This window comes from Trichosurus vulpecula, chromosome X (assembly GCF_011100635.1).
Source record: "Trichosurus vulpecula isolate mTriVul1 chromosome X, mTriVul1.pri, whole genome shotgun sequence".
NCBI lineage: Eukaryota > Metazoa > Chordata > Mammalia > Diprotodontia > Phalangeridae > Trichosurus > Trichosurus vulpecula.
In genome coordinates, this window is record NC_050582.1 from 18470096 (window position 1) to 18483589 (window position 13494).

Below are 13494 nucleotides of genomic sequence, written 5' to 3' on the forward strand. Positions count from 1 at the left end.
TCAGGCTTGGGGGAGGAAGGCGGAGGAGTTCAGTTTTATACAATATTCGGATGAAGATGTCCAGCTGGAAACTAGAAACAGGATGGGACTTCTGAGAAGTCGCTAAAGACATTGATCTGGGGAGTCACCCGCATAGAGGTGATTGAAGTAAATAAAATCTACAAAAACAGAGTATAGAGAGAGAATAGAAGAAGGTCAAGGACAGAACCATGAGAATGGGGTTAAATGAATAGAATGAAGAAGGTCCAGCAAATGTTACAAAAAGCATAGACAGAGATAAGAGAACCATGTGAGTGCAATGTCACAGATAACAAGGCAGGCAAGGTTATTCAGAACAAGCAAGTCCACAGGGTCAAATACCACTGAAAAGTCTAGCATGAGGTCAGAAAGAGGGCTATTGGATCTAACATTGTAGATGTCATTAACGACTTTGGAAGGAGCCCTCCAGTAGGGTGGTTCCATCCACTGAAGCCCAATTGCAGGAGCTCGAAGAATGAGCAAATGGGGAAGAAGTGAAGATGGTGAATGGAGTCTTCTTTGTCAAGGGGTTGAAGGTGATCCTAAGAAATTGCCAGGGTCAAATCGAGGCTCTTTTAGAGGAGATGAGACTTTACCACTTTTGAAGGTTAAGGGGAAAGAGCCAGTAGAGGAAATGATTAAAGAGAAAAAGGAGATGCCTGATGGAGATACAAGAGGCTCATTTCTTTCACTGAGACGGAAGGGAAGGAAGAGGAGATGGGTGAGGATACGAAACATGCCTCACTTTCCCAACCTATGGCTATGTAGGTGTTACAGGTGAGGAAATTTAGATAGAAGCTACTTTACATAGCGCTCAGTGGTAATGAATGTTTGCCTCTAATCTAAATGTTTTAATAAGACCTTATTGTTTAAATATCCAAGCACTGCTTTGTTCCAGGTAATTGAAGTGTAAGGAACTTTCTGAGTACTTATTTTGCTTCCGTTAGTTTTTTAAACAGGAAGCTATGGAGGAACCTCTGTAAACAAACGCCAACTTTACAAGCTGGGTTAGGATGCCAATTCCATCCATTTTGAAGACTTCTAAATTTAAAATGCTGTTCTTGCATCCTCAGTTATGATGAATTATTAATATTTTTCAAATCATTCTGAAATGGAAAGCACTAATAATAATCTCATCTCAAGCCCCACGAAGTTGATCAAGCCAAAATTTGATTTTTCACTTGGCTTCACTTAAGTAAATCAGGGTGAGAACTGAGTCTAAAATTAAAGAATCTGACAGAATAGTGCTGTCTTAAACCGTGACTTTTGTGAAGGTACAGACATCATCCCTTGCCACAAATATCCAAATGGCTAAAGTGTCTTCGAATTTCTCGGTGGCCTAAGGCCTTATCTCTGTGGGGAATATTAGGCCAAACTAGAACCAAAGATTATCTCGGGAAACAGAGACTCAACAATTGAAAGATTTTTATATTTGCATTTCTGCTCTAGTTCAATAGTTTAGAAAATGTGTTTGCTTCTGATTCATGTTAGTTCATGGGATGGTTAAAAATACCTAGTTTGTCCTTCAATTAAAAATTGTATCTGCATTAAGATTTCAGCACACTGCTATACTTCATTCTGATTTGGGGCATCATGGAATAGTGGAAAGTCTCGGCTTCAGATCCTGCCTCCGATACTTGCTAGGTATGTGGTTACTGCCAAGTCCCTGAATTTCTCTGAATTTCAGTTCTGTCATCTAAAAAATGAGGTATATGTAGTACTTACCTGCCGTGGTTATTGTGCAGCTCACATGAGATAATGTATATAAAATGGTGCTCGTTTTTTCAAGTGCTATCTCAATATTAATAAGTAATGTGATCATGATAATTTGGTCCAAGTACCTCACTGAAAGGAAGCCATAAATTGGGGGTTCCATTTCCAATTACCTAGCGAAAAATCTTATTTGCATTAGAATATCCCGGTACAGTGGGAGAAGCATTTGCCTGAGGACCTGGGTTTAAATGCTTCATATGAGGCATATGTGATCTTGAGCAAGTCTCTTTACTTCTCTGAAACCTCAGTTTCCATTTCTGTAAAATGAGGGGGTTGGACTAGATGTCTCCTGAAGTCCCTTCTAGCTCTAAATCAATGATTCATCCTCGGAATACACGGGTCAGTCTGATTGGGGTCGAATCAGAATTGGAAGTTTTCGCAGTGAACAGAAGACTTAAAATGGGGGCGTCAGCTTACTTTCCCAGTCCGAGTAAGACTACAGAGACCCCAGAGAAAAGAAGAGATCTTAGTTCAAGATTTCAACATAAAGTCTAGTTTTGTCAGCATTTGGATGGACCCAAATTTTGAACTGATTATCATGAATCAGAACACCAACAATATTCCTTTAAAAGGTGAACGATAGAAAATTGAGCCATATAAGAGGGAAACATTTTAAATGAAAAATTGTATATGGTTTTTAAAAAAAACTTTATTATTCATATCATTATGCCTTTGGAGAATTCTTTTTAAAAATAGAATGTGGAAACTTTTTGAAACTAATTCTCATACCTAATGACAACGGCTCAGTATGTGAAACCAGCATAGAGTCATGCATTCATGATGTCTTCCTTCATTTCCATGAGGGTAGATATCTGGGTCAGTAATGATAAACTGAGATGCAAAAAGCCTTGAATGTGACATAAATGAAGACAGCCAATGATCGGGGCAGTTATACAGATAATTGAGATCGAAGCCATCAATCTCATTTCTTGTATCCAGATAATTGAGGACAAATGTTTTCAGTATTTCTTGGACTGAGTTATTTATATAATTGCTTCAGTGCTCTCGGCTTAACTTGGAGTATACACAGTGAATGTGTGGGGTTTGTCAGCTCAAGGCACACTTAAATCAAGTTTATTAACTTTAGACATGACTTTTTGCATTCTACATACATACATATACACACATCCTACAAAATATAAATCTGCAAACCAGAAGACGTGTGCATTCAAGGTGGTCAACCCCATTCAAAACAAAAGGGCAAAACCAGCTACTCTTTGCTGTTTTATCTTTCTTACCTGTCTTCTCTGTTCTGTATTCCCTTGGAGCCAAGAACTACCACCTACTCCTCTTTGCCTTATTTCCTGATATCTAGCTCTAGCTTTCTCATTTGAACCAACCACTACCTTCACTGCTGAGCACCTGAATTTTTTTTTACTCCAATGGCTTAATTTCTATGCTTTAAAAAACATGGCTTGATTTACAAGAAGTTTTTTTTTAAATATCATTTGCACAATGTAAGGTATGTCAGTTAGTCAGTAAAGATTTCATAAGCCCCTACTATGTGCCAAGCACTGTGCTAAACACTGAAGATACAAAGAAATGCAAAAGACAGTCCCTTGAGAAGCTGTCAGTTTAGAATTGTGGTAATGGTAACAGTTCACATTATAAATCACTTTATTGATACAGAGATTATATCATTTGATTAGACCTGCCACTGAAAGTCCTGATCTTGAGGACAACACTTCCTAGTAGAAAGAGCACTGGGTTTGAGTAAAAAGACCTGGTTTCTAATCTTAGCTCTGCCAATTATGAAGTTGTGTGAGCTCTGAGACTCAGTTTCTTCGTTTGTAAAATCAAAGCATTGGATGAGGTGATGTCACAAGCCCCTTTCATCTCCAAAATCTTTTGGCCCTATGATTCTTCCCACAGCCTCTGTTGTTATGATCCTAGAATATTTGCAGTCAGTCCATAGCCTTCTTGTTACTCAAAATATTGTGGAACACAGAAGCACTTCAGCTAGCTTGCAACTAAAATTTGTGTTTATAAGTAAACCTGGTTTCACTCATGGCCCTCAGAAAACATATGGTTAGTGTGATAGGCCCAGAGGGTTAATGGCTCTTTGAAAGTCTGATCAAGTAGGAAACCTTACAGCTGATACCATCCCATTTGTCCAACCAACTGCAGGCAACACTGTTTAATAATGACTTTTACCTGATTCATTCAGCATCTTGTTTGATACTGTAAAACTGTGGTGATTACATCTCTTATTTTCATTCCCATACTATATTACTAAGCCCTTTTTCATAGTATTAGACTCTTTTAATTACTTTCTAATTAACAAGCACAATCTTCTCAACCAGAGCTGATCCATGGCAATTTCCATATATGTACTTACCACTAGGGCTTAGATTAGTCATAGACTTGGCAATCAAGTTGCCCCAGTTGAATTAGAAGGGTCGAGCAGATGTCCAGTTAGGCCTCTTGCTTCAAACAAAGAAGTTACTCAATATTTCCCAAAGGATCTCTACACTTCTTTTCCTCATTTTCTTTAAGAGGAGCATCAAGGAATTGTGGAAAGACCATTGGTCTTAGGAGTTAGGAATCTAGTCTTGGTACTGCCAGCCACTTGCCATGTGATAATTGTGACATACCTTCACTTTTCTGAGCCTCACTTAATTTATCTGTAAAATGAGAGGGGTGGGTTGGACCAGATCATTTTTAACATTTGTCCTTTTTCTTGACTATGAGCTTGACAAACATTGATAAATTCAAACTGCTCCATATACAAAGAGCAAAAGAAGACTGCATAGGAAACCATGTATCTGTTATGTACAGCTTGGTTTTTGTCTATAATAAACAACATAGTAGAAGCAATACTAACCTGCTTATCTGTCCCTCCTTCTGAATTTCTTTCTGTTTTCTTATGTGGATTTCATTGATGCTCATTTCTTTTTGGGGTATCATTATTACTTATTAAGCTAATCTTCAGCAAGTTTTGAATGACCAACATAATATGTTAAGCCTCTGCATAATCATAATGACAATAATAACAAGGTGTTTTTATATGCTTTAAGATTTACAAAGGGCTTTACCAACTGTATTTCATTTATAAGCCTGTTCAAGCAATTCATCTCCAATGGTAGGATTTCAAATGGAATGATCTGATGAGAGGGAGGTACATTAAGGCAGAAGGTTCTTCCCTTTTTCCCTCAAATTACACACATGGGGAGCTCCCTACTCTGTCTAATGCTTAACGCCCATCCTTTTAGTGGGAAAGAATTTGTCAAAAAATTTTAGCAAATGCTAAAAATAACCAATACAGTATGAAAACACACTAGTTTGGTTTGCAAAATGAATAGCTGGTGTTCTCAATCACTTAGGGTATAGAGTGAGTTAGAAAACAGTTAAAAGAAAATTTAACGTGGGAATTCAACCAGGGTGCATAGTTAAAGGTGAGAGCATCTGATGGATGCCCCAGTTGGCCTCCCTTAGGAAATCAGATTTGGAAGCTGTTTGGTGTTTCTTTGCTGCGACGAAGCTAGGCGTATAATGACGAGGGCTGGGGTGTGACCCTCTCTCAGTTTGATGGAGTGGTCCCAAAGTGGGCTCTGTCTCTTACTACATAGAAGATGAAGAGAGAATAAAGAAAAATATTTTGGATACAAAGTACAGTTGGGAAACATTTGGCTGCAAATTAGTTATTTTCCCTGCCTATACACACACACACACACACATGCACACACACATATATGTATACACACACACATATATATATATATATACATACATATATACATATATGTATGCATATGTATATGGTACCATAAACCCTACAAAACTTCCCCAAGCTGAGGCATGGTTCCCTGTGGAATCCTCTGCCATGAAGATACACCTTCTACATACTTGGCCTCATCAGCTACCACCTGAGGCAGCTAGGAGGCTAGTTTGATCCCTGCTCCTCACTCAGCTTGGCTTTGCACACAGCGATGAGTCTCCTCTGCCAAAATAGCAGGCTCTACATTGGCTCTAACTGAGCGTAACACATAGAAGCTCTGGACTCATTCTTCCAACTGAGCCCAGAGTAGGAGGGACCGTTCCCACTGGCAGCTCGAATCCCTAGAGCTCATGTGCTGTTTGTCATCTCAGAGTCTAGGAGTAGTTTGAGGTATGTCTAATAGCTCATAAGCCCTTGCTGGTGTGCTCTCCCCCTGTGATAATCAGTGGATATCAGGCACTGTTAATTAGTTTTTAGAAAGGGATATTTACTAAGATGGTACAGTAAGAACACTTGATGGGAAACATTCCCTCTCCCAAAATCTGTGCCACCCTCTCCCACCAATATATACAGAGTCCAGGAGAAAGGGAGCTCAAGTTTCGAGAGGTCATGTGATAAAGGGGTCACTCACAGCTCCCGGAAATCCTTTTGCTAGAGCCCTCAGTGTGTTGCTCTTAGGCATACGGGACTACGTAGTATAACTTTTCTTCTGGGAACCTTGTGCAATCTTCAGTTTGCCTTTACTAATCACATCCAGCCTGTTCTTGGATGTGATTGCCACATTGCTACAATCTGCTTCTTTCCCAAGGATGATGCTAGGTGAGGGCATCAGCAGGAAAATGGGAAGTCCAAAATTCTGCAACCCCTTCAAAGCTCCCAAGTTCCTCCTCTGATCAGGGTCAGGGTGGAGGACACTGAGATTTCCTCCCTCCATGGAAGAAATTGCTTCCTAAGGGTTTAGCTGGAACTCTCTCTCTTTTTCCTCTGATTTTATCTAGCTTAATGGTGTCATACAGGTTCCAGAGTCCGTGACCAAGTCCCTCAGCCAATCCAGACCGACTTACGGCCACATCTATGTACATGCCAAGTGATCAGTTGAGATGTTTCCTCACCTGAGAAATATATAGCATCTGATTATTTATTTTAGGTAAGGTGGGGTGATTTGATTGATTTCCTCAATATACTCCCACCCTTTCTCAAGCATGATGGATTCTTAGGCAGGAAGGAACCAGAAAAGGAGAATTCAGAGAATATTTGGTGGCTTTTGGTCAACCTCTCAAGCTGGTTATTTGGGAAGCATTGTATTCTCGGTGATTTTACAAATAATGTGATGGGTTTCTTTTTTTTCAGAGTAGAAATAGCTCTAGCAAATTCTGTTAGGTTGATTGGTTTATTTTATGCATAATCAATCCTGAGTGAAATGAATATCTTATTGTGGATGTGTTAGCTGCCTTTTCAGATTTAAATAGCCCATTCAATTCACTCTGTTCTAACAGTGGGGTGGTCTTCTGGTTTTTAGAGACCTAGAAATGGAAATCTAAAATTGTATTGCCCTGGAGAGGAGGTCAGGGTGTAAGGGATACTCTGGATTTCCAAATGTGAGAGTGATAGACTGCATTCTCTTCCCTTTTGGAACAATTCTTCCCTGTTTTCCTATATTCTTTCCTGAATGCAGGTGTGTGCCAAACTCCATGAGGGAACAGTGACCTTGCCTCTGAGAGTTTAGCGCAGAGTTTGTAAAGGCCTGTGACGGCCATGATTTTTGTCAGTGGATGCTGCAGTTATCATCCAAGTAACAGGCACAGAGCAATGATGTAGTGCTTCCCCCAAGGTGCCTTGGTCCTTTCAGGGCTCTCTAGCTAAAGTTACACATGGGGCAAGCCACAGGGCCGGCCTATCTGTAGGACAGGAGGAGTAATTCCCCATTTTCTTCATAAAACTCCCTACCCCCAAAATGTTTTCTGATGAGGGCACTTTGGGGGCTTATTTCCTTTGTGTGAATAGAAACACTCAATCTTCCTATGGACAATAATATCACAAATATTTTTCACTGCATAATAAAGCACATCCCTCACCCTTAGGCATAAATATTGCCCCCAAAGATTCCACACTGCAGAAAGCCTTGTGCTGGGATTGAGAGAAGCAAGTGACACATGATTTTGGACTTAGAAATCTTATGGCTCAGCTCCTTGGCCCAGGATCCTACATACTACAGTTGTAACCTCAGGGAGATTCCTATTGAGTAATGCACTTCCTTCCTTCAGCTCTATCAATTGTCACAATCCTCTTCTATAAATGGTTAACCCCCAAATGCTCCTCTATAGCTCATAAATTAATTAGTCAACAGATTAATTAATCAAGAGGCCACGGTATATTTCTGAATCAGCTGGTTGACCTTGGTGATTAATCAGTGAGTTATAGGGGAGTATTCAGGGTTACAGGGAGTAGTCACACACATATACATACAATATAACAAATCTCTATGATGCGTTAAAGTTTACAAATGTACCCTACGTGATAAATTCATAACTGTCTATTGATTGTTATGTGAGAAACAGGATGTTATTGAAATATTTGTCCCGATCCTTGGAATATCATAGGTCAGTTTTGGAAAGGGAAGACCACTGAGTGGGGGAGCGATTTGGCATTACTGATTCAGTAGGTCAGAGAAAAGCAAAAGAGCCAGAAGTCTGAGACCAAGACAGCTGGAATAGGAGTGAGTCAGTGTCCCTGATGCCAGCGTATATGTCCATATACCATAGATGTGAAAAATCACCACATGGCTATTTTTAACCACAGAAGATCTAGACATGTTAAGTACACAGGGACAGAAAGAAGTTGGATTTTTGATTTTTTTTGGTACCACCATGGTTATTTAAGTACCTGGTCATACCTACAGATTTAACTTTAATATGATTTTGTCTCAGTTATTTTCTTTAATCCTGTTCCTGTGATATTCTTCAAATACAACATTTTTGCCCAGTTCTCTACCTTTGTCTCTCCCATCTAATACTGGGGGGAAGTCTACATGAGACATGAGATTGCTTTATCTAAGGAAATGTGAGGAAGTATAGCCTAGTGAATAGTGTACTGGGCATGGTATTAGGAAGACCTGGGGTCAAATCCTGCCTCCGATACTTATCAACTGCATGACCTTATACCAGTCACTTAGCCTCTCTCCCCTTTCGTTTCTTCATCTGTAAAATGAGAGGAATGGATTAAATCACCTCTATTGCCCCTTCCATCTGTGACTCAATGATCCTACAAGGTCTTCAATTTACCTCTCTCTGGAAGAAGCCCTTGCCATCATGGCCTAAATTGCTACAGTTTCCTGTATTTATTTCTTTTTTCAAAGACAGCATCATTGACTTCCTCCAGAGTGTAGCTCAGTGAACAACATATTACTCTCCAGGAGGAAATCTTCACCTTTTTTGTGGTGTGGGTCTCTTTGGCATACTGCTGAGGCCTACAGACTCCTTCTAGAGGCAACTATGTGATGCAGTGCATAGAGCCCTGGATCTGGAGTCAGGAAAACCTGAGATCAAATCTGGTATCAGGCAGTAGCTGTGCAACCCTAGGCAAGTCACTTAACTTAATTAAGTCTGACTTAATTTCCACAACCTTAAAGTGGGGGTGATAATAAAAGCACCTATCTCACAGGATTGTTGTGTGGATCGAATGAGATTATATTTGTAAAGCACTTAGCACAGTGCTAGGCACACAGTAGGCACTTAATAAATACATCTTCCCTTTTCAGGATAGTGTTTTTAAATGCATAAAATAAAGTGCACATGATTACAAAGGAAACCATTATATTGAAAAACAGTTATCAAAAATATACATATGTATTTCTAAAGTTCATGGACTTCAGGTTAAGAACTCCTACATGTATACTATTTCATTTTCAGAACATGAACCACATTGCAAAGAATCAGAAAACACACATTTAAAACTACTCTGCTCACAGGGACATTTGGCACACTACCTAGCAGTCTCTTCTAGCACCAAACCAAGTGCTGACAAATCAATTCCAGAATCTTCATAGAATTTTGTCAGGAGGTGACAGTAGGTAAAGCTTAATTTTCCATGCAGTTGAGACAGATGTGCACACTTATTTGAAAAGAAACATCTCCTTACCAACTTCAGGATTCAGCAGGAGATTTTCAAAACGGTTGTTGGGAGTGTCATTTGGAAATAGCATGATGTGCAACCACTGTCCTATTAGTTTGGTATTTTCCTTAGCTACACAAAACCAAACAAGCAGATCTGATAGTTATTGTCCATGTCCTGTAGCATAGGGACTGAATCTGTGATTTCAATGAGATAGGAAGCTTTCAGATAAAGAAATTCCCCCTGTCAATGCAGGTCAGCACCTTCTCTGAAACGTCAAGGCTTAGAGAGTTGCCGAGAGCACTGAGAGGTCAAGTTACTTGCCCAGGGTCACACAGCTAGTATGTGGCGCCCTGGGACTTGAACCTGTGTCTTTCTAGCTCCAAAGCCAGCTCTCTGTCTGCCTAATCATGACTACCTCTAAATGTCTTGTACTGGTCTCAAATATTTTTTTACTTCATTCACAGATTAGAATCATCTCATGGAAGTCTTTTTTTAGCATGTTTTCAAGGAAGGTTTTTCATTACCATTTCCCCCTTAAGCCCAGAGTTAATTTTTCATGGAGCCATGCCTTTATGTGGTTTTCTCTACCGAGAGTCTGTTGCACATGTAGAGACGACAAACACTGTCAAAGGGTCTGAATTTGTTTGGGGTGGGTGGCTTTACTTCATGGAGCTTAAGACAGCCCTTCCCCTCTTGGCTTATACAGTGATGTATATAGGCCCCCTGATAGGCAATTTCACAAACAGAATATTATTTACAGTATCGTGCTAGAGCTGTTACATAATTAGGAAATGTCATGAAAAATCATTTCTTTGTTTAGAGCACTTTTAGGTTCCTGTTGCCAAAATCTTTAGACTGACCTTAAGATGCATCAGAAAAAAAAAATAAACATCTCACATTTTCAAAAGAAAAAGAAAGACGGTTGACTCATGTTTCACAGTTGGAGCTGCCAGGCTATAATTTTCGTCCACATTAACGGAGTGCGTGAAAGGGTGAAGCTAAAATAAAGGTAAGCGGTCGCACTGGCCTCCCTTCGCCCCTCGCTTTGCTGTTAAGTTCCGAAATAGCTGCCCTGCGCTGCTTCATGCTCTCAGATGGAGCTACGGTAAGGAACATCTCGTTGCCTGCTCGATGGAGTCGATTTTCTCAAGATCGCAAACTAGCTATGCAGGTAATACACCTGGAAATGAACCAGTCTTTGAGAATCTATGCAAAACTTCCCTTTTCAGGTGGGAGGCGCACATACTTAATAAGCAGCAGGAGAAAAATGAGCCAATAAAGATTTTTGGAGTAGGAGATCTTTTATCAAAGTTGCTGTAACTTACAAAGTCGGAACATCTGTCCCGGGCATCACAACAGACATTTGAACGTTTAAAGGGGAAGGTTTGTTTGCAGAGAACCAACGAACGAACGCACAAACGCACGATTCTTAAAAGTGAAATCTCTACAACATTAAATATATACGGGGGAAGGGGGGCAAATCCTGGATGACCCAAAGCATTTTGAATTCATCATAAGGAAAGCAGATTATTTTCAAGTTATGGGTCTACTTTTTCGTGGGGGATGGGGAGCTCCTGATTGGCTCTGCGCACATTCAGAAAATCCCCCACCAAATTTCTATTAAAACACCAAATGCCAATGCTGGGGAGTAAGACGACCTAGCTTTGGGCTTTCAGAGGGGTGTCGCCGCTAACTCCTACCTTTCCGAAGAGTCATCCGTGTTTTCTTCGGTAATCATCTGCAAATCCGGGGTGTTTTCCTCTGCCCCTTCTTTGACCAGATTCTCCTCCGGGCTTGCTTTCGGAATGTCCTCATTGGCTCGGAAATGTTCGATTAGGTTCTGCTGATGCCACGTTTGAATGGCTCTCTGATGGGCAGGGGTTGGTCCTGGCACGGGGGCCAGGATGTTCTGGTGGCTAGGACTGTTGGCGCTGCTTTTCTTCAGCCCGTTGCCCCTGTCCCGCGAGTGGCTCTTCAGTCGGGTCTGCCCCGCGGTCCCTCTGTGCTCATATCCTTCCTGCTGCAGGCAACCTCCGGGCCCGGGGGCGCCTGGCGAAGGGTGACTGAACCACCTCCAGCGGAGCCGCAGGATCTGCTTCACGTCAAACTCTTTCTTGCCCGACACTGACATCTTTGCAGGGGGTGGAGAGGGAGGGAGGGAGGAAGACGAAAGCAGACTCTCCCTCCGGAGAGGAAATGGAGCCTTTGTTATCTCTCTTTTCTCTGCCTCTTCTGAACAACCTACGAAAGCCCAAGTGCCTGGAGCAAGCGCCTTCCTTTCCCTCCTTTCCTCCCTCCCTCCCTTTCCTCTCCCTCCCTCCCACCTCCCTCTACCCCCCCCAGCCCGCCTCTGGTGCTCAGCAGCATCCACTTGGAGCTGAGGCCAGGCGCTGCTGCTGCTGTGGCTGCTGCTGCTGCTGCTGCCGCTGCCGCTAAGTGTGTAGGTGGGAACCCATACTGACAGGATGATGAGGTCAGACCTTAAACAAGTAAATCGGCTTAGCACAGGAAAGCAGCCACCACGACGCACTCCCGCTGTTAGTTTTGCACACTCGCAGACCTCCAGGCTGTCCCACCTTGCAAACAGACACCAGAGCATTGCCTCACATGATCCTAAGGGGGCAGAAGCCGTGCAACTTGAGAGACGGGGGAGTCCATGAGAACCTGGTGGACAAACTGGCTGGCTGCGCCCAGACTTCCCCACCAGAGCCTGCGACCCATTAACGGGGAGGGCTCCTACCTGGAAGATTTATGAATGAAAAGAGAATCTTATATAATCTTCACTGGAGACAGATGCAAAGCCACTAGCAGATGTGCCTTGTTGTATTTCAACCTCTTCCCTTCCCCGCCCAGGAGAATTTTCAAGGTTTTCCACATGCCTCCCTTTGCCTGTGTAAACTGATCTTTAAGAACGTCTGGATAAAGGAAGGGTTTCAGAAAAGGGAGAAAGTATGGGAACTTCAGGGTGTGATGAAGGGGTTGCCTAATGAGCCATGGTGCTTCATGTTTCCTATGAAGGTGTATCCATAAGGCAAGAGGGTCATGGCAGGGAGACTGAGAGCTTCTGAAGTCTTTCCTCAGTGACCTGAGCGGGGAGAGGAAGCTGGTGTGACCTGACTTTGTCTCTATATGGAAACCTTAATATTGCCCTCCCTATCACAGGCAAGGTGCAAAAGTTTCTTTTTTTTCTTTCACCCTTACAAGAGGATGGACATGACACATGATTAAAGGCTCATCTTGAAAGCTAGAAGGGACATCGGAGGTTAGCCAAATGCAATCCCTCCTTTGTAGAAGAGGCTCGGAGGGACTAAGTGATCTACCCCAAATCACCCAGGTACTAAGTGGCAGACGCCACATTCAAACTCAGGTCCTCTGACTCCAAATCCACATGTTTTGAGTTTACTCTAAATTGCTTTTTATTTTTTTTTGGTGGGGGGGGTAGATCTGAGCTTGTGATTTCACAGAGATAGAGAACTCCTGCTGTAGAAACCACTTCCACCAATGCAGAGAGACAAGTTTTCTGCAACTTATAGTCTTGGTTGCCTGGGAGAATTGAAAGGTTATTTGTGGACGACACAGAGCCCAGAGGGAGAGCTAACACTTGAATAACTGAGCCAGGGGCCAAGAAGATCATGACAAGCTATATCCCATTGGACTGAATCTAATAAAATTATAATAAATGGTGAGAAATGTCAAGTCTTGCTCTTGAGTTCAAAGAGTTGACTTCACAGGAATAAGATGTTACAAGTATGGTTAAACAACAGTTTATGTGGAAAAGAGCTGGGAATGTTAGTGGACTGTAATCTCAATATCACTGAACAGCCAAAAAAGCTAATAAGATCCTGGCATGTGTTAAGAAAAGCACAGCTTTG

At 41.7% G+C, this 13494-nt stretch overlaps 1 protein-coding gene across 1 annotated transcript in view; it reads right to left on the reverse strand.

Moving 5' to 3' along the window:
* The window catches only part of KLHL4 (kelch like family member 4), a 276789-nt gene extending 264941 nt beyond the window's left edge, over positions 1 to 11848 (reverse strand). Inside the window, exon 1 of the mRNA XM_036740231.1 lies at positions 11323 to 11848. Within this exon, the coding sequence (XP_036596126.1) occupies positions 11323 to 11753 (431 nt within the window). The 5' untranslated portion in view covers positions 11754 to 11848. The remainder of the gene's footprint in view (positions 1 to 11322) is intronic.
* Positions 11849 to 13494: the final 1646 nt, after the last annotated feature.